Below are 21,775 nucleotides of genomic sequence, written 5' to 3'. Positions count from 1 at the left end.
GTGACCATCCACTTCCACTGAATGAACCGTAAATAGTCATGCTGCCGCACAATTAATGTATCTGTTGTGTGCCTGTGTCTTCGTGCGCAGATGTAATAACCGTAGGGCAAGAACTGCAGGGGCCGTTTTTACGCCACCATTACCATCAGCTGAGTCCAAACCTTGAGGTGGACAGGCTAGTCTTAAATAGGCATAAGGTATGTGATGGCTCGTAAAAATTAGTAATGAGTTAGTTTCCTTACTGTTTTATAACTTTGCTTCTAGAAAATTACATTACTATAACAGTATGCCCCTCCATAATTGGGAAAACAGTGTATTAACCTACTGTCACAGGTAAGTGTTTTTTAAAACTGTAACAATCTTTCCAATAATGTATTATGAATATGATTGTAATAGCGTATGCCATAAAAATTTCATAATGACTGATTAGGCTACCATGAAGCAATCGTCCCTATTACTCTAGGCTACCATAATGCAATCACATTGCTGCTTCTTAGTTATCAATGCAGGAATCATTGCACCTGTAAATAAGTGAATTATTGTTCACATTGTCTTCATTTTTGATGTCTAGTGTTAATGATTTATATAAAATCTATAGTGTTTTGTATCATGTAAGACAATATTGATGCAGGTAGGTACTGAAAGAAGATCCATGTGTATAATTGCATAAACTTATGGTGTCCATAAATAAAGTACTGTAAGTGTGTTTTCTCTTATGGTTTCATTAACATGTTTTTCTCTAGCTTCCTTTAGTATAAGAATACAGCATGTAACATATCACGTATAAAATATGTGTTAACTGATGACTTACGTTACCGGTGAGGCTTGCAGTCAATAGTAGATAATTAGTAAAGTTTTTGGAGAGTCAAAAATTATATGTGATTTTCAACTGCACCCAGTGGGGGCAGAGCTGGTGCCTTTAACCCCTATGTGTTTAGGGGGCAGCTCTGTGTGTGTTGACCCTTAAACAACAGGATATAAGATATAATTGTGTGTACATATATATAATTGTGTGTGTGTACATATATATACACACAAATATAAGATATAATTTTGTGTATATATATAAAATTGTGTGTATATATATATATACACAATATATCTTATATCCTGTTGTTAACATCTTTACACTACTAATAAACTTGCCTTTTGATGCTCAAGTAGAGTGTTCAGTAAAGGTGAAACACAAGAGCATCCATTAATGTTTCAGCCCATAGATAAAATTCACATTCAGGATATTAATATCCTATGGAGTTTATCTTATTTCACAATCTTGCCTGAACATTAAAGAATGTGAAGTGTTTAACATTTCAATGACTTGGGAGAGTATTTTTTCAAATACTTGAGCATGCAGAAAAATAAATTTTAACCTTTATGTAGAATAAGTATTAACTGCTCTTCAGGGTCTATGGAGATAATCCCGGTATTAAAAAAAAATATTTTCTGCCTAAGTAAGCAAAAGATTATATAGTTTAAGTGGTTTTATCACATGTATTTTCTATCATATGGATTACAGTTCAGAGAAAAGAGTAGGTCTAGCTGTGTTCTATATATGTGGAATGTGTATATTGTGCTGGTTCATAATTCTACTTATCCATTTTAAAAATGCGTGCTAACCATTCAGTATGCATATCAAGTACGATGATCTAAGGGTGCATGTAGAATCAGGCATAATACATTTCCTCATGGACTTACAATTAAATAGGGTAGACATATATTAATTAAATAATAAGACAACTAAATGTACTTTTCCCAAAGAGGGAAACATAACCTTTAATGATATGTATCAGGGAAAACAGGTTCAGACAAAGATGATTTAGCTAAGGGCTGGGATGGGTGACAAGGATGATTATTCTTGGCAGAGTTTTCCAGTAAGCAAAGGTCTGAAGCCAGCATGGCTGGAGAACAGAGCAAGAGGTAAAAGATAACGTTGGAGTCGTAAGCACCTGCAAAATCCCGCAGGCCCAAGAACCAACATGTTTTAAAGAGTACGTGATTCAGTCAGATTTGTTTTTATGAAAAAGAAAGAAAAGAAAAAGAAAAACCCTCTTATTGGACTGAGAATAGTAAGAAGGGAAGAATAGATGCTCAAAAAACAATTAGAATGCTATCATGGCAGTAAAAGCATAATGTCGACCTACACTTCCGGTTTTAGAATTCAGTTTCATAATGTTCAAGTTAACATTTTTATGAGCATCCCAATATATAGAAAATAGTGATGGGTGCTGGCAAAACTGTAATGAAAGGATCCCTGCAGCCCAAACTCTGTGGATTACATATGCACAAAATAAAAATCAGAATGCAATTCACGTGCAAAGGTACAGTGATCCACAGGTGTGAAGAAGGATGCAGGCCAGAAGAGCAACATTCTCCCAAAACTGAGAGGAGTAGACGAAAGAAAAGATGGTGAAAAATATAAAGCACGCGCCACACTAAATTAGTGGGCCCCTTGAGTCTCCCCTTCACTGTGGCCTGTGACAGATATATATCCAGATGCATAAACTGGACCACAGTTTTTGCTTAGTCATCTTCAGAGTAATTTAGTCCTGCTTTCCTTACCAGCTTCCCAGACGTGAGCCAGAAGCCTCACTGGCTGCTACCAGTAAGAAGCCCTTCTCTCCACTAAACTTCTAACACCACGTGTCCATTCTTAAAGGTGGCAGATACTTTAATAAAAGTCATCAGATTTGCACTAACATAACTTATAACACAGTTCTCAGCTCAACGTCTCCTTGTCACCCTGAACTTTCTGTGCTTGCAGATGTCAGAAGTCTCAGTATCCCACTTTGGTACCCAGAACTAGGCAGGATGGTGTGGAGGTGGCACAAAATGACACCCCTGACAGAGAAAACTACTTACAAGGAGGTGTAATTTCCCTTCATGCGTTCACTTACATTGTTACAGTTTTCAAATGTTGAGTCTGGGGTTCATTTACAAGAGCTCAGTCACATGCACTACTACCAAGCCTCCTCTTTTCTGGCCTAAGCTTCTGTAAACGTTTTTTCCTTGTAAACCAAATGGCAAGACTTTATATGTATACCTGTGAAATATCACCTCCTTAAGCTTAACCCACTGTGAAGGCCACCAAAAGTGCGAGGCTTTATTTTTGGTTAATTCAACCAAACTCAATGCTGATTTGCTGGAAGTATAGGCCTACTGAGGGCAGTGCTTTTGTTCTGCACAGGTGTGTCTTAAACACCAAGGACAATACTTGATGCTAAGTACACCTTTGATAAATATTGTCCTTAAGTTCAAAATTTTGTATAAGAAAAATCAATGAACTATTATATACTGCACTAATCAGACAGTAATATAACACGTGCCAGGCAAATATGTATGGGAAGTATGCTCAGAGAAATTCTCGCAGAAGAGATGGCACTGAGGTAAAACTTGAGAGAGAGCTGAACCAGCCTCCATCAAGAAACACTACTTTCTCTCGGGTCCATATGAACTACCAGAATGGTTTATTAGTCATAAAGATGTGTCTAAGTCCTCCTTATCTGGTGTCGCGGCCACATGTGAAGACTGAGAAGGCTGTTCTGAATGGACATGCGCTCCAAGTATGAGCACAGAGGTGAGGGTGAAGGCTTCCTTTTCATAAAGTATACTATGCAGATATTCCTTACTGATTATATATTAACATGATAATAGTTTGCTCACATGGCTTAAAAAAATAATTCTCTAGCATTTACTTCGCTGGTTTCTTTTTATTTTTGCTAATGAGGAGCCTTGCAAAATTTAAAATTACATATGCAGTTCATACTTGTGAATCACCGTATATTTCTTCAGGATGGCTGATCTAAACAAGAGATTTAGAAATACTAGAAAATATGTAATTGTGTATGGTCTTAAGCAATGCTACTATAAAATCATACGGCCAAATGCCACATTGAAGAGCGAAACAGCAATTTTACTGCTGTTTCTATCAGGTGTAACTGAATATGACCTTCTTCTAAACGAAAAACCTGCTAGCACAATCTGTATACAATTTCAGCAATTTATTATAAATAATCACACACATCAATGTGCAAGTAGAACTGAGCCTTTCTGGTAACTTTCTATTTTTTAACTCTCTGTTGTTATTTGATTTTGTTGATTTGCCTAACCATTACTAAAAATCTGTTACTGAGGTGAGGCCTTTTATCTCCACCTGCCTCAGTTTCCTCCTTTCCAAAATAGATAATAAATAAAACTTACCTCAAAGGAACTAACTCACAGTAACTTAATGAAGCTTAAGTGGGTTATATTGTTTGTGCTGTGCTTATACACTGCTATACCTAGTAAGCGTTACCGAGTTTTGTTAATGTCATAGATTGTGAACTTCTATAATAATGTCAGACAACTCAGTTCCTATTTCTATGGTTCTTTCTAAAATTGGAGCCATATAGCTGGTGCACAGAAACAAACTTTACCATGAACTTGCATGAGATTTTGATAACTCTCTATTTGACAAAATAATGAAAAATAGACATACTGGGCCCATTCTTGAGAGGCTTAAAATAGAGGACAAATGAGGTAGAATAAACAGCAGAGTATGATAAATATTCTACCCAGATTCGCCCCAAAATATTTTTCCTCCTCTGTGCTCTATACCAGGCTTTGATAATATATTGTGTTTTGTTTTTCAATTAGATTCACTATTCTCAAGGTGCTTCTACATTTGTGTAAAGCAAACAGATATATTTACAAATTCTGGTATGTGCCCAAAGGGACTAGAAAGGCTTCATGATAAAAGAATCATGGCGTGAGGGGTCTGGGACTTCATCAGTGGGCAAGGACCTTCCTTCTGAGACATAAGTGATCGTATAAACTCAACAGGTGAAGGAATGTAGGAAGGATGCTTCAGGAACAGGGTGGCATCTTTGAAACTAATGGAAAGAAAGACTCTTTGGTTCCTGCAACGGGGTGAATAAAGGCTCAGATAGCCAGAGGCCTCCAGGAGGTGAGGGGGTGGCAGAACATTTCAGCTCCGTGGGCTCGGAGAACCATGTGGATTTTATGCAACTCCCCTTGATGCGTGTGAAATGTTTCAGGTAAAGAATAAAATAAACTACGTTTCGAAAAGTGAAATGGTAAGGAAAAGAGAGGGGTACTTATTCTCATTGTGATCACGGAAGTCACTGGAAGCAACATCTAAGCTTGGATCTGAAGGATGGAAGAGGTCCACTTACCATTCAGTCTGGATCTGCGCGCTACACAGTGAGACATGCATGCAGATGTCCAGAGACAGAGGGCCAACACCTGAATCTGTACCGAAAGCCCACTGTATTATTTATAGTCACAAGGATAAGTCAATATTTGTAATTGATAAAATGCCAGCATGTGATTAAATTAGATATCGCCGTAGCACTTTGTGCTACAATTGAGTTAAAATTTTAATTCAAAGTATCCTTGAAATCTCTACTGCAGTATATTCTCTATATTTAGATAGTCTAAAATTATACTCTCATTTTTTTTCTTGAGCTTTTATATGGCTCCAGAGCTATTAACCTGAATATATAAGTTTTTTAAAGTTTAACCTGTGCCATATATATTTTCCAGTGAAATTAAACAGGCTAGGTCTCAGAAAATGCCCTAACATTGTTTCGGGTCCAACACAAATAATACCCCTTTTTCATTACAAAATCTTTTATTACAAAACCATAAGCATGTCATTTTGTCACAACAATATCACACTCCAGCACACCCTATGGCATGTTAGGTGAATTGTTCAAATCACTGTCCATCTCGTGCGAGACATTCAAGCACGCCCTACTTTTGCTGGACCCTGTATAATCTTAGGAAATGGGAAAAAATTTTAGAGTTCAACAGAGACGCAACTTATGGATAGAGACAAAAGCAAAATCCAATGTTCTTTTCCGCTAATGAGTACACTCAAATTGTTCACGGGTTCCTTCAGCCTGCAGGTGTGGCATGCACGTCTTCTATGTATCGGATCCACATTTTAGGAAGTGCTGATCATATAATGCTCAAAGGACTGAGTCACGGTGGCAGAGTAGGTAGACACCGAGCTCACCTCCTCCCATGAACACACAATGACAACTAAATACAGAGCAGCGCTCTGAGAACCACCTGGAGACTAGCCGAATAGGAATCTTCTATCACCACGAAGCAGCAGCCAAGTCCAGTAGGAGGGTTCCTCCTGAGGAGAGAGGGTCTGAGCCCCACAACAGGCTCCTCTGTCTGAGGGAAACGTGTGGGAAGAAGAGGCCCCATTAAACCTGGCCTTGAAAATCAGCAGGCATTGTGTCGGAGAGATAAAGGCCGTGGGAGACACGGACGATGCTTGTAAAGGGCCTGCGCACAAACTGACGCGCCCGCAGCTCCAGTGTGAGCATCTCCTGGGTGGAAAGAAGAGGGATTCAATAGACTCACCTTAAGGTGAAGCCCAGAAGGGCAGGGAGTGGCACAAAATCCCCCTGGAGACAGAAGCACTGGCGGGCAGGACAGGTCCCTGCTTCTGTGCTCGCCTGGCACAGGGCGGCGGCAAATCTGTCGCTCTCCATTGACCTGGCTAACACTCTTCTCTCCCACCCACATACACCTGAAGCCTCCCCGCTCCAACCCACACCTTAACCAGAGCTGCCAAATATGGTGACCAACCTCAGCTGGCACAGTAATAATTCCCAAGCAGCCCGAGCCCAGTACAGGCAGTGGCCAGCCTTGGTTTGCATCGTAGCTACTACCAAGTGGGATAGAGGGAACTTATCTCAACATAATGAAGGCCATGGATGTATGACAGACTCCCAGATAGCACCAGAGTCAGCAGTGAAAAGCTAAAAGCTTCACCCCTAAAGCCAGGAATAAGATACGGTTGCTGACTCTCACGGTTTTTATTCAACCTAGTACTGGAAGTTCTAGCCACAACAATGACAAGAAAACAAACAAACAAACAAAAAAACCCATCCTACCTGGAAAGAGAGAAAACTGTCATGATTCACAGATGACATATTATACGTGGAAAACCCTAAAGACTCTACCAAAAATGCTATTATAAATTCAGTAAAGTTGCAGGATACAAAATTAATATACAGAAGTTAGTAGCATTTCTATACACTATAATGAAATATCAGAAATAGAAATTAAGAAAACAGTCCCATTTAAAATTGCATCAAAAAATAAAATACCTTGGAATAAATTTAACCAAGGAGGCCAAAGATCTGCATTCTGAAAACTAAGACATTGATGAAAAATACTGAAGTCAATACAGAGTTAACCAAAGAAATGGTAAAGCCAATATGAGAAACAGATCAAAGATAGAGTCGCCTCTAATTTATCAGCGGCTGTGGTACCCACACAGTGACAGGCACGCCCCAGAGACATCCAGGCCTTTCGTACTGGGAAACCCATCGGGAGAAGATCTCAGAAATGACAACCAGAAAGTAGTCTCATCTGTGTTCGGGTCCTGGCTCTGGCACCCTATAACTTTGTGCACATTTCTTCACATTGTTTTTTCATATAAAAAGTGGGCATAATAATCCTAAATATTTACCTAAGAAATATGTTATTAGAATTAGGTAATACTTACAAACCATTTAGTACATGCTCATTAAGTGTAATTCATGTTTTACGATGTTCAAAAAATGAGCACATCTGCGACCATAATCTAGCCCCTGTGGCCCGTCCTTTGTGATCACTAGGGTGGCTGTGACAAACAGGTGCCGTCACTGTCCATTACAACGGGGCGTAATCTTTCACAGTGTTGCCATTTTTTTCCTCAGCAATCTAATCTGTATTTTATGAAGGTATTATGCACTATCACGTATATAACCAGGATTTTTTCCCCTGTTGAACAACACCATGAGGGCCACAGTTACAGAAAAGAAAATACGGTTTAGCTGGTAGATCGGGGAAGGAAAGTTAAAAGGCGCATGACAACGACACATCCAGCGGCCACCCCGGAAGCACCTGAATTCCATCGGTAAACAGTGGTTCCCCACATGCCTTCCTGAACCTGCAGCTGGGCCAGTCTAACCAATCCCAACGTGTGTGAAGAGCCAGCAGTCGAGAGGGGGATGTCGTAGGCCTTCAGTTACGTAGACACAAAGGTCCAAATGAAGAAAACACAAAATCGGTGACAGTTTTAGTGAGCAGCAAAAAGCTCCTTTGTGCAAACTCACAGAAAGCATCTAGCTGTAATAGTCTCTGAATAAATTTACATTTAATACTAAAACCATATTTTAAAACAAAACTACTGAAATTCTTTTGCTCTGATAATTTCTTAAAACCCACTGAAGTAATAGTTTAAAAAATTATATGAATAATAACTGATATATTAAAGTGCTTTCAGCCTGGTTGAAAAGTAAGTGTATATTATCAACATTATACTATGATAAAAATGCATAATGAAATTGGTGTTAGAGTTAGGGCAAAATACATATTCAAGTATTAGAATATGTATTAGACTATCTTGCCAAATACTCGGGAAATTATAATACATGAAAAATAATTTAGGCATGTGATTGATGACTTTATATGAACTTGAATATGATAATATCTCCCATGCAAATTGTACTTGGTATAAATAAAGGGAACCTTGTCTTCTAATTTTTGGATCATCTCTTTCATTTAACAATTCAGGTGTGGGCAAATTAGAGAAGGATGATGAGGGAGAAATCAGAAAAAGAGCTCATCCACGAAGAGAGAAGAATACAGCTATAGGTGAGGACTCAAATCCAGCTTCAGACACTGTGAATTTCACATCTTGAGAAAGAAAGGACCACATATGAACAGCAATGTTCATATCTTCAGGGCGTATTCCCTTTGTACTTAAATCTAAAAGCAGTGACTGAGCATAAGGAGACTCAGAATTGTATGCCTTAAAGGCCAAACTTGTTCTGGGAACTCCTGGAAATCCTTGAACTGACTGCTCCTCCTCTTCCCCTGATGCGGGGGTCTGGGCTGGAACTGATTTCTGTGATGCCTTCCAGCATTAACCTTCTGGACACATCAGGGCATGCTTCTGTTGTGTCACATGCAGCTTTAATTGGTCACGTCCCTGGGACACAAACTGGACATAGGGCCCAGCTGTTTCTTTACTTTTGCCCTTAAATTAGCCTGATTCTCCAGCTCTTCTTCCCCATTGCCACCTCTTCTCCTTGCTCCTTTCCCCTTTCCAGCAATAGTTGTTCAGAAGCCTGCAATGGTTTGAGTTACAAATCCTGATACTGAGGGTCTAGAAATAAGATTTCCGCCACTTGCGGAGGTGCCGTAAAAAGCGAGTCCTTTGTGCCCTAGAAGTCACGTTCTGTATCAGGCTGTGCATCGTCCGCATGCCCTCTGAGCACTGGCCCCATGAGCTTGACACCAATTGTGACAACCCAGAGTCTATGATAGAGGAGATAGACCCAGAGAGTATAAAAAGTCCTGACTATCTGCTTCTAAGGACTTAGGAAATAAGGTAGAAAGAGTCGCAACTCTGAACAGAAATGCTAACATTGAAACAGACTGATCCCTGGGCTGAGTCTCACAGGACAATGGAAACTGAAGGAAGAAGCCCGTAGTTCCGTACAATAGACTGGATTATGTTTTTGTAAACTAGCAGAAACTTTAAATGAGGAATAAAATACAGCACATAAACACCTGATCCTTAGAAGTCAAAGAAGCATTTTTAATCTGATGTCGTTTTAAGGGAAATGTTCAAATTTAACAAAAATAGTCATGCTTAACTAAACTTTGACTAAAACCCCCAGATCTATAATCGTACATGCAAGGTATACATGCATCATCGGCAAGATTGGAATCTAATAAAACTCTCTCACTCATTTTCAGTAATCTCTAGGTAATGATTCCTAACTAATTAGAATCATCAAGCAACCTAAATTACAAAGAATCCCTAAGTCACAGGTAAAAATATTTTCTGAAAGAAGTAAGCTTCATTAGACAGACAGCCTTTAAAAAATCAAAGGCTAATTAAGTCTTGGGTATGATTAAATTCTAGGGATTACAATTTTATCTTAGTCCTTTTGTGTGAGGAACTGGTCAAGTTCAAAAAGAGTCATTAACACACCGTCTATCCCTCCTTTTTTTCTGACGCTTCTTTTGAGCTCAAGACATTGCCATTTTAAATACTAAGGAACATCTTTGCTTTCTCATCTAGGTTATTCAACTGCTACAGAATTAATATGCAATTTACATTTTCACTATTATGTTTTGGAACCTGGTAGAACAGTCAAAAGTAGTTTTCAATGGTTTCATGTTTTTTAAATGTATTCTAGTCCCTCACATTCTAATCAGGCTTTAACAGGGAATTACTTGCCATTTCTAATGAATTCCTGCCACCTGTATGAAGCTATATGAAAAAATATCTTATTCCCTTTTAGACTTATTTGGTTAGCTGAAGATAATAACTTTAATTTTTTTATGAGAGTACTTACCGTGTATTAGTAAGTAAGGCTTAGGTTGCTTAATAGGTTGAGAACTTGTTTCATTGATAACACTTAAAATTTATGAAATGTTCTCTCTGTGGCAGGCACGCGAATTGTCTCACTTTATTTTCACAATGACCTTATGGGTCTAGATTTATTATCTGCCCCTTTTACATTAAGAAGCCAGCCTAAAAAGACTCGATGTTCTTCTGGTAAAGAAACAGTGCATGTTGGGAGCAGTAATAAAAGCTAGGCACACCTAACCCCCTAAATCTCGTTTTTAAACATTACACAATGATGACTCCCATTGCTAAATTCTGCTTCTACAAAACTATATTGTAAATGGATTTGGAAATTAACCCCCAAGAAAACACACAGTGGTCTCAGATGCAACATGGAAGGCTGGTTGCCTTCACTGTAAGAAGTTACACTGTGAAGGAGAATATAGGTGAGGGATGGATAAGACCAATGCCCACGTTGGATGTCTCCCAATTTTTAAAAGGATGCCGCATAATCTCTTATAAAAATGGCAATTCTAATATGAGTTATAAATCTAATTTCACCATGTAGTAATCACAGAGAAGTACCATTAAATATGTTAGCTCTTCTTGAGGAATTGTAACTTTTGCACGTTGAAATTGCAATCTTCCAAAATTTGCACATACTTAGAAAAACCACCTTAAATCTTTTCTGAGAAGAGCTAGGATATAAAGCATAATTCCTAAAATAAGCATATTATTAAACAACATAAAAAAGGTTCTCTCTAATATATGTCCTCTGCAGGACATTCTAAGGCAAACAGCCAAGATATGGTAAATTACAAGAATAAAAAACAACCCTTGAAAAACATTCAGCTTTAAACATAAGCCATTCATCTTTCCTGTTGTTTGAAAAAGAGCCCTGCTTTTTTTTTTTTTTCCTGAGTTATAATTTTTTAAATATACCACTGGAGAGGGGAGCTAGTGATCACGGGCTGCTCAGTAGGCAAGATGTTTACCATCTCATAGATCATCCGCCTGTGGTCTCGAAAAGGCACATAGAAGAGAGAGGAGCGGCGCTGCGTGGCTGCTGCGGCCACTCGCACCGCGTGGCTGGGAACCCAGGACCTACCCAGGACCTACCCAGGACCTACCCAGCAGCGTCAGGATGCAGGCGAGGATGGCGATGAGCGCCCCGGTGCTGAGGCCGGCCGGCAGCACGTAGGCCTCGGCGTTGCAGGTCTGCGCTATTCCGTCCGCATCGCAGTCACAGACGCGAATCGTGAGGGTGTTGGTGCTGCTGAGGGAGGGCGAGCCGCTGTCCACGATGAAGACGGGCAGATAGTACACCGACTGCTCCTGCCTCCGGAAGCCGGTTCTCCTGGTGAGAATGGAGGCTGTGTTGTCTGGGAGGAAGCAGGCAAAGCTGTTAGCGTGCGGCCGCTGGTGGAGTCGGTCCTGCCAGCCTCGCCTTATGCCAGTCGCTCTGTTCAGTTCCTCTGGACAGAGCGCGGCATGTCTAATACTGGTTCACTTCATTGTATCTGTCATGCCGGACGGTGAAAACCAAAGAACCAGTTGTAAAGTACAACTGAATAGGAAAATGTTTATCACTTCTAATAGAATCTGCAACTTCGTAAAAAATTACCTATGACATGCTATTTTAATTATTTTACATTTCAAACCCTATACTCACAGAGGGGTTGAAATAAATGAACAGGTTAAGTATGTTAGGAGCATCATCAGATAACATAAATTTCACTCGCATTCTTCGACAAATCCCAAACCCAATACAGAAACAAGTGAAATAAGCCACTGTCGTTTCATTTAAATTGAGCTATTGGAGAAGGGAATTATTTTACAGCTTTTTTTAAAAAAAATCCATACTGGTATATATAGTTATCAAAACACCATGAATATAAACATTTTGTCGGTGATAAAATGGGTCATTTGTATTTAATTGATACTTGACATTTTCTTTCATCTAAAGAAGTACAATTACAAAAGTTTTAGCAGTGGCCAATCACTCTATCACAAACCATGACTTCTATAACCGAAATAGATTTTTATCTGCTAGCAATCTATCTAGTTAACTTGTTTCAAATAACTAATTAGGAATTTATGTGATTCTTTAAATGCACAGAATAAAGGAAAAGGAGGAAAACCTGGGCCACAGGTTCATTCACTGTGCTTTCCAAGCTGTCAGCCAGGGCCTTATCCAATGGAGCCATTGACAAATTAACAATATTCTAATGAAAAAGAAAGCTGAAACCCATTGTCTCACATGTGCAGATCAGTAAGCTCACATGAGATGGCAGAAAATGTGTAACCTGGAATTACAGGTGAGACAGGAATAAAACTTTATTTTCCAGATACTATCTGGTAGGTTATGTAAACAAATCTTTTAAAATGTATGAATTTGAGAGGCATTCATTTGAAAAAAATTACATGGGGAGTTGTTGAAGAATACTGTCTTGAGCACGGTTCTGTACAGGAAAGGGGGACCCCAAAAACACGGAATTAACTTCCGGAGGGCAGGCCCTTTGTAGTGCAGGCTTCCCCCACTTGCTGAGTGTTTTAGGACCCCATTTGCATCAGCCAGTATTATATGAGGGGCTGAATTTGGCTTTAGTGATTTTTTTTTGAAGACTCTTTCATTGTGTTTGCCCCATTTCGCAGTGGGTGATTCACAAGTGTACCTGCCCACACCACACTGAGCGGTTTTTGACCAGAAACAGCATGAACCCCCTACCCCACCCTCCCTATTCGCCTGATCTTGACCCTAGTGACTTTGTTTTTGTTTCCCTGGATGAAAAAAGTCCTCAAAGGAAATGTGAAAGAGGTGAAACAAAAAACAGCAGAAGCACTAAAAGATATCAAAATCAACAAGTTCAAAAACTGTTCTGAGCAGTGGAAAAAATGTCTCAATAGGTGTATTGCATCAAATGGAGAGCACTTTGAAGGTGACTGAAGTTTGAACACGTAAGAATAAATACATAGTTTTTATTAATTTCCAGTTTTGGGGCCCACACATGTGTGAACACACACATCTATGTCTGTGGCTCCCAATCAATCATTCCGATGTTTCACGTATTTGATTTGAGACACAAAGTTAATTAGTAATCTCATGTCTAACATTAAATAACACACTCAAACACACAATGAATGAGCAGCACATCCTTCAATGCCCCGTATGTAAGAAGAGAACCCTATGTTTCTCATTTTATGGAAAGAGACCATAAAACTCAACAGGCTTTGCATGTGTTTCCTAAGATAGTAGCCAACATAAGAACCAACGTTCTGTTTATCCTACATGTTTTCCTTACGGGTGCAGGGCAGGGAGCTCCAGACCTGACTTAGGGAAATCTTTCGTCTGTGTCCTGAAAGTCCAGACATGTTAGTGCACATGCTGCCCAGCAGTCGTGGTGGTGCTGGGCGACGCTGCATGGGGGGACAGTCACACTCTTCTTGGGAAGGTCACCAGTTCCCCGCATTGTTCTGGGGGAACACAAGTGCTGAGCGCTGCTCCGCCAGCTGCGACTGAGTCAGAGAGCTGGGGTTACTCACGTGGAGGACGTTCTGTTGTTTTGGTTACTAAGGGGTATGATAGTGTTCTTATTGAGCAGAAAAGGGAATGGGAAAATATTATTTCAGAATGAATTTTTGAGGCCAAATATGGGTTTTTGGCACTGAGGAAGGGGGTGGCTTCAGGCAAGAGCATTTATAATGTCTATCTTCTGAGAGCGGGCCTGGCTTCTTAGATACATCAGTATTTGGCTAGCAAACCTATTTCTACATTCTTTTCCTGAAACCCTGTTCACATATTTAATCTGAAAGAATTGCATTTTATAAATTTTGGGGGAATACTTTTCTTTACATAGATATTAGTTGCAAATGTTCTTCTTCTGCTAAAATAAATGCCCTGAATGAAAACCATGTGACTATATAAATTTAAATTTATATAAAAGATAACATGTTCGCATGCTTACTTCCAAGTTCTTATAATTATCTATATATGGTCTACATGTCTACAATTACATATGCATAATTATATATGTATAATTAAGTGAAACCAGAATTTACTTACAGGTGTTTGTAACAATGTTTCTATAATGACACTTAGGACACTGATTAGAGTTATTCCATTTGAAGCAGAAGAATGAAATTTAGGATGACAGGGTTCTTTAGTTCTTTTTAATTTTACATTTCTTTGCATCAAGAATATTTTTTTATTCTTTACATGGATCACTTTCTAGGTTAAAATAATAGTTTCAGTATTAATGTTAGTTATTCTTTTAAGTCTAAGTTGATTTAGGTTGAACTATGTCAGGTGCAATTAGTATTTTCCCGATGTCTCAAGTTACACCTGTAGGGCAGTTCTGATAGAGGCATTTAGCCAGCTCTCAACTGATTAGACAATTTAAAGAGCTCGGTAAACAACTAAGGAAGCAAATGTCTAGAAGAAATGACAGAGAGAGATGGATGTGGCTGCCCCCCATTTGGATTTAGGCCTAAAATTATTTACATGGCAGCTTCTTCATGACAGCAAATCCATAGATAAAAATTACCTTAGGGGCTTATTGCTCTCTAATTAATGTCTTTGCTGATATATTAAAAAAAAGTCCCTAATCAGCATCCCTGCATGAACAAGAGCACTTGCTCAGAGTGCGTACCTGCTGCCCGCACCGCGACAGTGACCGCGCCTCACCTTTGTTATCTTGCAATGAGAAGTTGTGGTTGTTAGCTGCATCGGTGGTTAGGCTGAAATAAAACTGGTGCCCGTTGGATGGCTCGTCTTTATCCACGGCGCTGATTTTCTGGATGACCTGGGGATGGGGAACGGAAGGCGTGAGGGCACGCTGGTGGGCAGGACAGGGAAGGTTTGCACCTTAGCGTGAGTGCCAACTTCCCGAATCAGCCGCGGGTTAGGAGCAGATGTACCACCATGAACCCAATCTAAACAGGGCTCTGAAAGACAAATCACATCCTTTTCAAAATCCACATTTGAATTTACCTTCGTGAACCTCAGAAATAAGGTGCCCCAAATGATTTAACCGTCCTGCTAAGGATCACAAGACACTGAACGCCATGGATGCACAGGACAGACCACACCGAGGTTAAATTGTACTTAATCCTCAGAACTTCAAGGCCCTGTGCCCCACTGTGAGATGCGGGACACAGCCAGATCCAGCTTAGTGCACCCGGTTCTCCCTTCCAGGACGTGAAGCCCTTCTCAGTCCGCTGTGGCTTTTACAGTGTTTACCTTTCTTCCTGCGGATTTTTCATCATCCCAATTAAACCACAATTTGAAAGTGCCTTTCATATTAGTTTATGCTACACATCAAAGTGTTCGTTTTGCTGAAACATGCTGATTATATTTTATCTTAACGCTGGCAGGATTTCAAAGGCAACTACCTCGGAGTCAGGCTGAAAGAAACGACAAGCCAGGAGCGTGCTGTGGGGAAGCTGCTTACCTGGCCCGGCTGCGCGTTCTCACAGACGGTGGTCTCATAGTCCATGGCAAACTCGGGGGCGTTGTCATTGATGTCCAGGATCGTGATGGCCACAAAGCCTCTCCCTACTTGGGACGGATTCTCTAATCAGGAGGAAAAGGTTGTCATTTACTGTCAGAGGAAATCTGTTTTCCCACTGCTGGTCACTCGGTAAAAGTACTTTTACTCTAGGTTTTCTTTTATTCAGGAAACTCATGTTAAAAACAGTTAACATCAACCCAAACTGTTTGCCTCGCTAAAGTATAATGCTAATGAGAAAATGACCAGGCCTCAAATAAAATCTACAGTCATAACACTGAATACTTTTTTAAATATAGCTACAGAAAACTTGATCCAAATATCATATAACTGTACCTATATGCACTTAGAGATAGCATACTTGTGTATTTTTTTAGTCCTTCATAAGTGAATTGTTGAAAGAATGACGTATAAACCATGTATTTCACTATTCTTTGATGTTAGAGCTTATATTTGAAGATACATGTATATTCTATACATATATAAAACAACACATTATAATTATGCATTGTTCTGTTAATGTTTTTCTTATCAGGGGCTAAAACGAGTTCTGTATCAGAATGTGCAAATCTGGGCATCTTAGGTAGACAAATCGATTTACTGATTTTCGTAAGCTCTCTGACCAACTCCACATCAGCATAAATGCAGCGTGTGAAATATGACCACAGGACGGCAAGAAGCTTTGTGAAGGTGATTCAGTCCCACTATTTCATAGTGTTCTCTTTCATTAATTTTGTAAGTGTTAGCATAGAAAACTAATGAATATACATATATTTCACAGCTTCAAATGAGGGATTTTCAAGCTTTCGTTCAATGGAAATAAGCACCTAATATAATTGGAGTTTAAATTATAACATCATGACATCCCATTCTCTACACTCCATGTCCCCCATCCTAATTTAATTTTAAACCTTTCAACTTACGGCTCTCCATCGCAAGGACTGTAATATTATGAACAGCATTTGTCTCCCGATCCAAAGATTTGGCAGTTGTAATCACTCCACTGTTGGCATCAATGTTGAAGTATCTCTCCAAGTCTGTGTTTCTGTCAATTGAATACCTAATTGAACAATTTAAAAAAAAAAAAACCTCAACATTTATGTTTGATTATAATTTGCTCAATTCATTTCATTAAGTGAATAGCCAATCATCAAGTCCTGCTGACTCCATCATCGGTCATATTAATAACAATAAATGTGTGCTTAGTCTAAAACTTCGTTGACGTTATGTTTGGTTCTTCACCTGCTTGTCAGTAATCGCTTTGCTTTTAGGTCAGAGAGGACAAAATAAACGCCAGTGTACAGTTATCTCCACAGAGGCTTTGAATATGCCATTATAAACTTCAAGCAATTCTATTATTATTGTTAGGCTCCTAAAATCCATTTACAATAGAGTTAGCAGCCCCGGTCGTGGTTACAGGTCCCTCTGAAATGAAACATCTGTAGACATCCTGTGCATTCCCACATACTTAATAACATTTCTTGTGTTGATAACACGAACCTTATTTATTTTAACCTGTTTTTGAGGGTATCTCTCTCATTTAGGGTCTTGACTAGGGTTCCACAGATAGATTTCAAAGCAGAACCCCTAAAATTGCATGACTATTTTGATGTGTAAAGGTTTTAAAAAATATCCGCTATCCGAACATTAGTGAAAAATCATTCTTATTGGGTCTAGTTTTTTTCCCCATACACAAAATTCACTCTGTGCTCATAATGAACACTTTCAGATTCCACTCATGTTCTTTCTAGTTGGGTGAATTAAGGGCTCTCATTTAAAAACAAATAGTTAAGCAAATAAAAAAGAATTAGATAAACAAACATATATACTTAATTTAGGCCAAGCAAGAATTTTACATTTACATAGTAGTTCTCAACTATTATTAAATGGAATCATCTACTTCAAGTCTGCTGTATTACAAACTGCAAGAAACAGAAAAAGGAAAGAGGAAGCATGAGAAAACATTGGGACAGAAAATCAACCATAAACCAACAGATGCTATCGTCTTTGTGCTATAATAGGTATTTTGGTGTTGAGAATCTGAGGAAGTTATTTGTTGATGGCTTCTCTATCCTGGGTGGCATATGAGACAAGGATATCAGCTGAAAGCGCAGAGGGAAGATGGTAGTCTGAGGAGGCGAGAGAAGTAATTTTTTTAGAATGGACACACACACACGAGTATATTGGAACAGCTAAGCACTGTGGACTGACCCTTTGAGGTCTGCTGTCATTAATGTGAAACCAGTCATCCTGTTTGTCTCTCTTGCTCCACCTGATGCATGTATTTGAAAGTGCATAAAAAGCAAAGGGTTGGATTTACTGAGTAGCGACAGTGGAAGGAGAGACGGGGAGAGGAGGACAGGGGCATGTGCACAGGAGTGGTAATAAGGAAGGCCCACGCCACATGATTGGGTAAGGGAGAAGGGAAGTAGTAAAGGGCAGATACTGAGGAGATGTCAGTAGCATCAATGGATTATAGGTCTTTATCAGAGAACAGAATTGCATGGGAGGGGTGTGGTGGGCAGAGAGAGAGGTGCTTGAAGTAGCTTTTCAACAGCAGTGCACCTATGCATGAGAGTTGAGCAGCCAAAGACACGTCCATAAAAATCCATGACTGAACTGGGGCAGGGGAACAGGTGATGGGGACAGCAAGACTGAAATCACGAAAGACCACCAATGGCTGTAGGTGAATCAGTTACGGATCATCATGCCAGGAAGGATGGTAGGAAGGGTAAAATGATCTTGGTACTGAAACCCTTGATGAATTAGCATGCTTATATTTGGGGGTTGATAGCAACATGGAAGATTTTGAGTTAAGTCTGACAAAGTATTCTTGCCAAACAGTTAAGAGTTTTGAAGGAAAATTAAGTAGTTGAAAAGTCAATAGACTCACTCTCACCTACAGACTCTGTGCTCCATGGGATATGAGAAAAAAATAAATCTTCCTTGAGATTCCCCATCAACTTTCTCCTTATCAACTTTAATTATAGTGAAGTGACTTTACTTGAATTAAAATCAAACTATTCCACCCAACCTGCCAAGCCCACCTGTTTTGACCTCTCAAGAAAGTTTTCCTTGGAATTAGATACTTTTCCTTTTGTGCAGCTTTATTTGAATCTAAAGCAAATGTTTTCAATTTTAAAAAACACATTTCCTCTATTTGTGTCACATTCATCTTGGACCTCCATCTTGTCAAATACATTGTTCACTTCTCTGTTCTGTTCTATGTCTCTCATCCATGGTAATACAATTGACCACTCGCTCCTCCTCAAAACACATTCTCCTTTTGCCTTGACAAATATTACTACATCATCCCTGTTTAAAATGTTTTATTTATTTATTTTTAGAGAGAGGGGAAGGAAGGGAGAGAACATCAATGTGTGGTTGCCTCTCATGTACCCCCTACTGGGGACCTGGCCCACAACCCAGGCATGTGTCCTGACTGGGAATTGAACCAGTGACTTTGGTTCACAGGCCGGCACTCAATCCACTGAGCCACACCAGCCAGGGCCATCATCCCTGTTTTATATTAAGTTTACTATCTGGTCCTTTTCAGGCACCTTGGCCAGCTAAACCTCCTCTTCATGATCTCTAATTACTTGAACTCTTCCAAACATCTCCCATGGATCCTCTTCTCTTCTCTAAACACTTTTCCTTAGCAACTTCTACAGTCCCACGGCTTAAACACCTTCTGTATTTTCTGTTGCTCCCAAATTTATACAAAATATCCTTGGCCCTCTATACTTATGTACTGAATTACCTACTTAATATAATCACATGGATAGACAACATGAAATGGAAAGAAACATGTTCACACTGATGTTATAATTCCTACCATCTCCCAAACTACTTCCCCCTCATTGTTTTTCTTCTAAGTAAATGACACCACCAGTCACTTGCTTGACTGGTGCTCAAATTAAAAATCTAGAATTAGTCATTGATTTGGTTTTCTTACCCCTGTATACAATGTCTCAACAACTGCACTCACCACTTCAGCCCAGTTCTGCATTATTTTATTCCTATTGACATATTTCCATTCTTGCTGTCCATAGTCCACTTTCCACACACAGCCAAACAAACAAGAATTTAATGTTACAAAGAAACTTTAATTTTAAATTAAATAGTATAGCTAGATTTTCTTCCCTGAAATGTTGCTTTAGGCCAACACTATATGCCAATATTTCACATTGTTAACATACTATATATAAGTATATATGCATGCATTTGTGTGTTTGTGTGTATATATAACACAAATATGTATACACATGTATGTAATCAATATACATGTGTATACATTTATATTTATCCATGCAATAATTGATATTGTTTCACAAGAGGATCATAACTTAATACCCTTGAACTCATGCATCCATCAAGTCAATACTAAAAGCCTCACTTGTTCACATTTTTTCAATCACTAAAATAATGTTTGCATATTCAGAAACAAATGGCCATCTAGATTCTAACAAAGCAAAAAGGCCTTGAACCTGACATCTGTGGCAAGTTGTTCATTGAATTCCCCACAGACCTAAAGTCGATGACTAAAACATTTGCCTCTATTATCAACTGTCTCAAACTTTCTAGGATTAGAATAAAGAACATTTAAACTTGAATATTCATTTAATTATTAAATGCCTTGAACTTCTATTCACCTCATAGAAAAATCCCTAATCTTTTAGGGAACCAGTTATCACATAGGTCTCTTTATGCTTTGAAGAGGCAAACATCAATGTTTCTATTATTCAAATCATAATAATTTCTACGGATTGGCTAAAAAGTCGTATGCTTTTTTCCATAAAAGATATTTTTCATTTTTACCAATAAATTTATTGATTTGGATATTTTGAGTGTATCAGCTGTCTCTCACATGTTAGAGTGTTCTTTGTTCTCAATTAATGTCTTGATTTGATTGCTATCGACTTCAGCTGGCCTACCTGACTATGGAGCATCGTCCAGTGAGAAATTTCCAGCACGAAACTACAAATCACTTTAAATATGTTCAGTCAGTCACAGCACCTTCTCTCCATACACTGCACAAGTCTTTTTTGTGTTTCAGTTGTGCTTTTATCTTTCTTGAAATAATAAAACATAATATGCCAAAAATGTTGCTTATTTTTCTCATTTTCATTAATTTTGATAAGTTTTTTAATGCACACTGATATGACAGCTGTCACAATACAATCCAATAAAATTGTTTCGAATGAAGGTAAACACAACTAAGTGCTACTAGAGTCATCTTATGGAAAAACAAAACAAGACAAACCAATGTTTGGCCAACCTAATATATCATGAACTACGTAGCATCCACTTACAAGGGTGTATATATTTTTAATAGCTATAATTCTCATATAGGCCTCCTTAAATAGCACAGCCTCATATATACATATTTGGTAATTTTGAATTATTCTGACATTCTTATGTCTCCTTTTCATTATTCATGAAGTTATCAATTAGTCTTAAGCACCTGCATGTGACACTATTTCAGGAAATACAGTGTATAAATAAAATATTAAAAAATAGCAACCTATGACAAATATTTAGGAGGAAACCAACGCATTTCTACCCTTGAATCTGATGAAGGAAGTCAGGGCAGGCGTGGGGCGAGAATGAAGTATTAGCTTGAGAAGAGATGGAAGACCTCAGCAAGGATAAGGGGTAGACAAGCTGCCCAGAACAGCTGTGGTGGTTATTACATCTTTTAATCACAGTGACTTGCAACCACCCAGTATTACAGGGGCTCCTATTTTCTACCAACCCATTTGGACATGCAAAAGTTAGCATTTATGTATGAAGCGTTAGCTGGTATATAAAGTTACTTTAAAAAGGCTATCCCCTAACCAAGAAAATATGAACACTTTTTAGAAAGGTGACAAATGTCTGTGAATTAGAATCTAGAAGA

At 38.8% G+C, this 21,775-nt stretch overlaps 1 protein-coding gene across 1 annotated transcript in view; it reads right to left on the bottom strand.

The window, feature by feature from the left end:
• CDH7 (cadherin 7) overlaps nt 1-21,775 on the bottom strand; it is a 119,551-nt gene that overhangs the window by 11,513 nt on the left and 86,263 nt on the right. Inside the window, exons 8-11 of the mRNA XM_054583773.1 lie at nt 16,800-16,936; nt 15,820-15,941; nt 15,054-15,171; nt 11,500-11,751 (exon numbers count right to left, since the gene is read on the bottom strand). Of these exons, the coding sequence (XP_054439748.1) occupies nt 11,500-11,751; nt 15,054-15,171; nt 15,820-15,941; nt 16,800-16,936 (629 nt within the window). The remainder of the gene's footprint in view (nt 1-11,499; nt 11,752-15,053; nt 15,172-15,819; nt 15,942-16,799; nt 16,937-21,775) is intronic.

This window comes from Pteronotus mesoamericanus, unplaced genomic scaffold (assembly GCF_021234165.1).
Source record: "Pteronotus mesoamericanus isolate MK-2021 breed Mesoamerican mustached bat unplaced genomic scaffold, CSHL_Meso_final contig_74, whole genome shotgun sequence".
NCBI classification, from domain to species: domain Eukaryota; kingdom Metazoa; phylum Chordata; class Mammalia; order Chiroptera; family Mormoopidae; genus Pteronotus; species Pteronotus mesoamericanus.
This window is presented reverse-complemented; position numbering and strand designations above follow the sequence as displayed.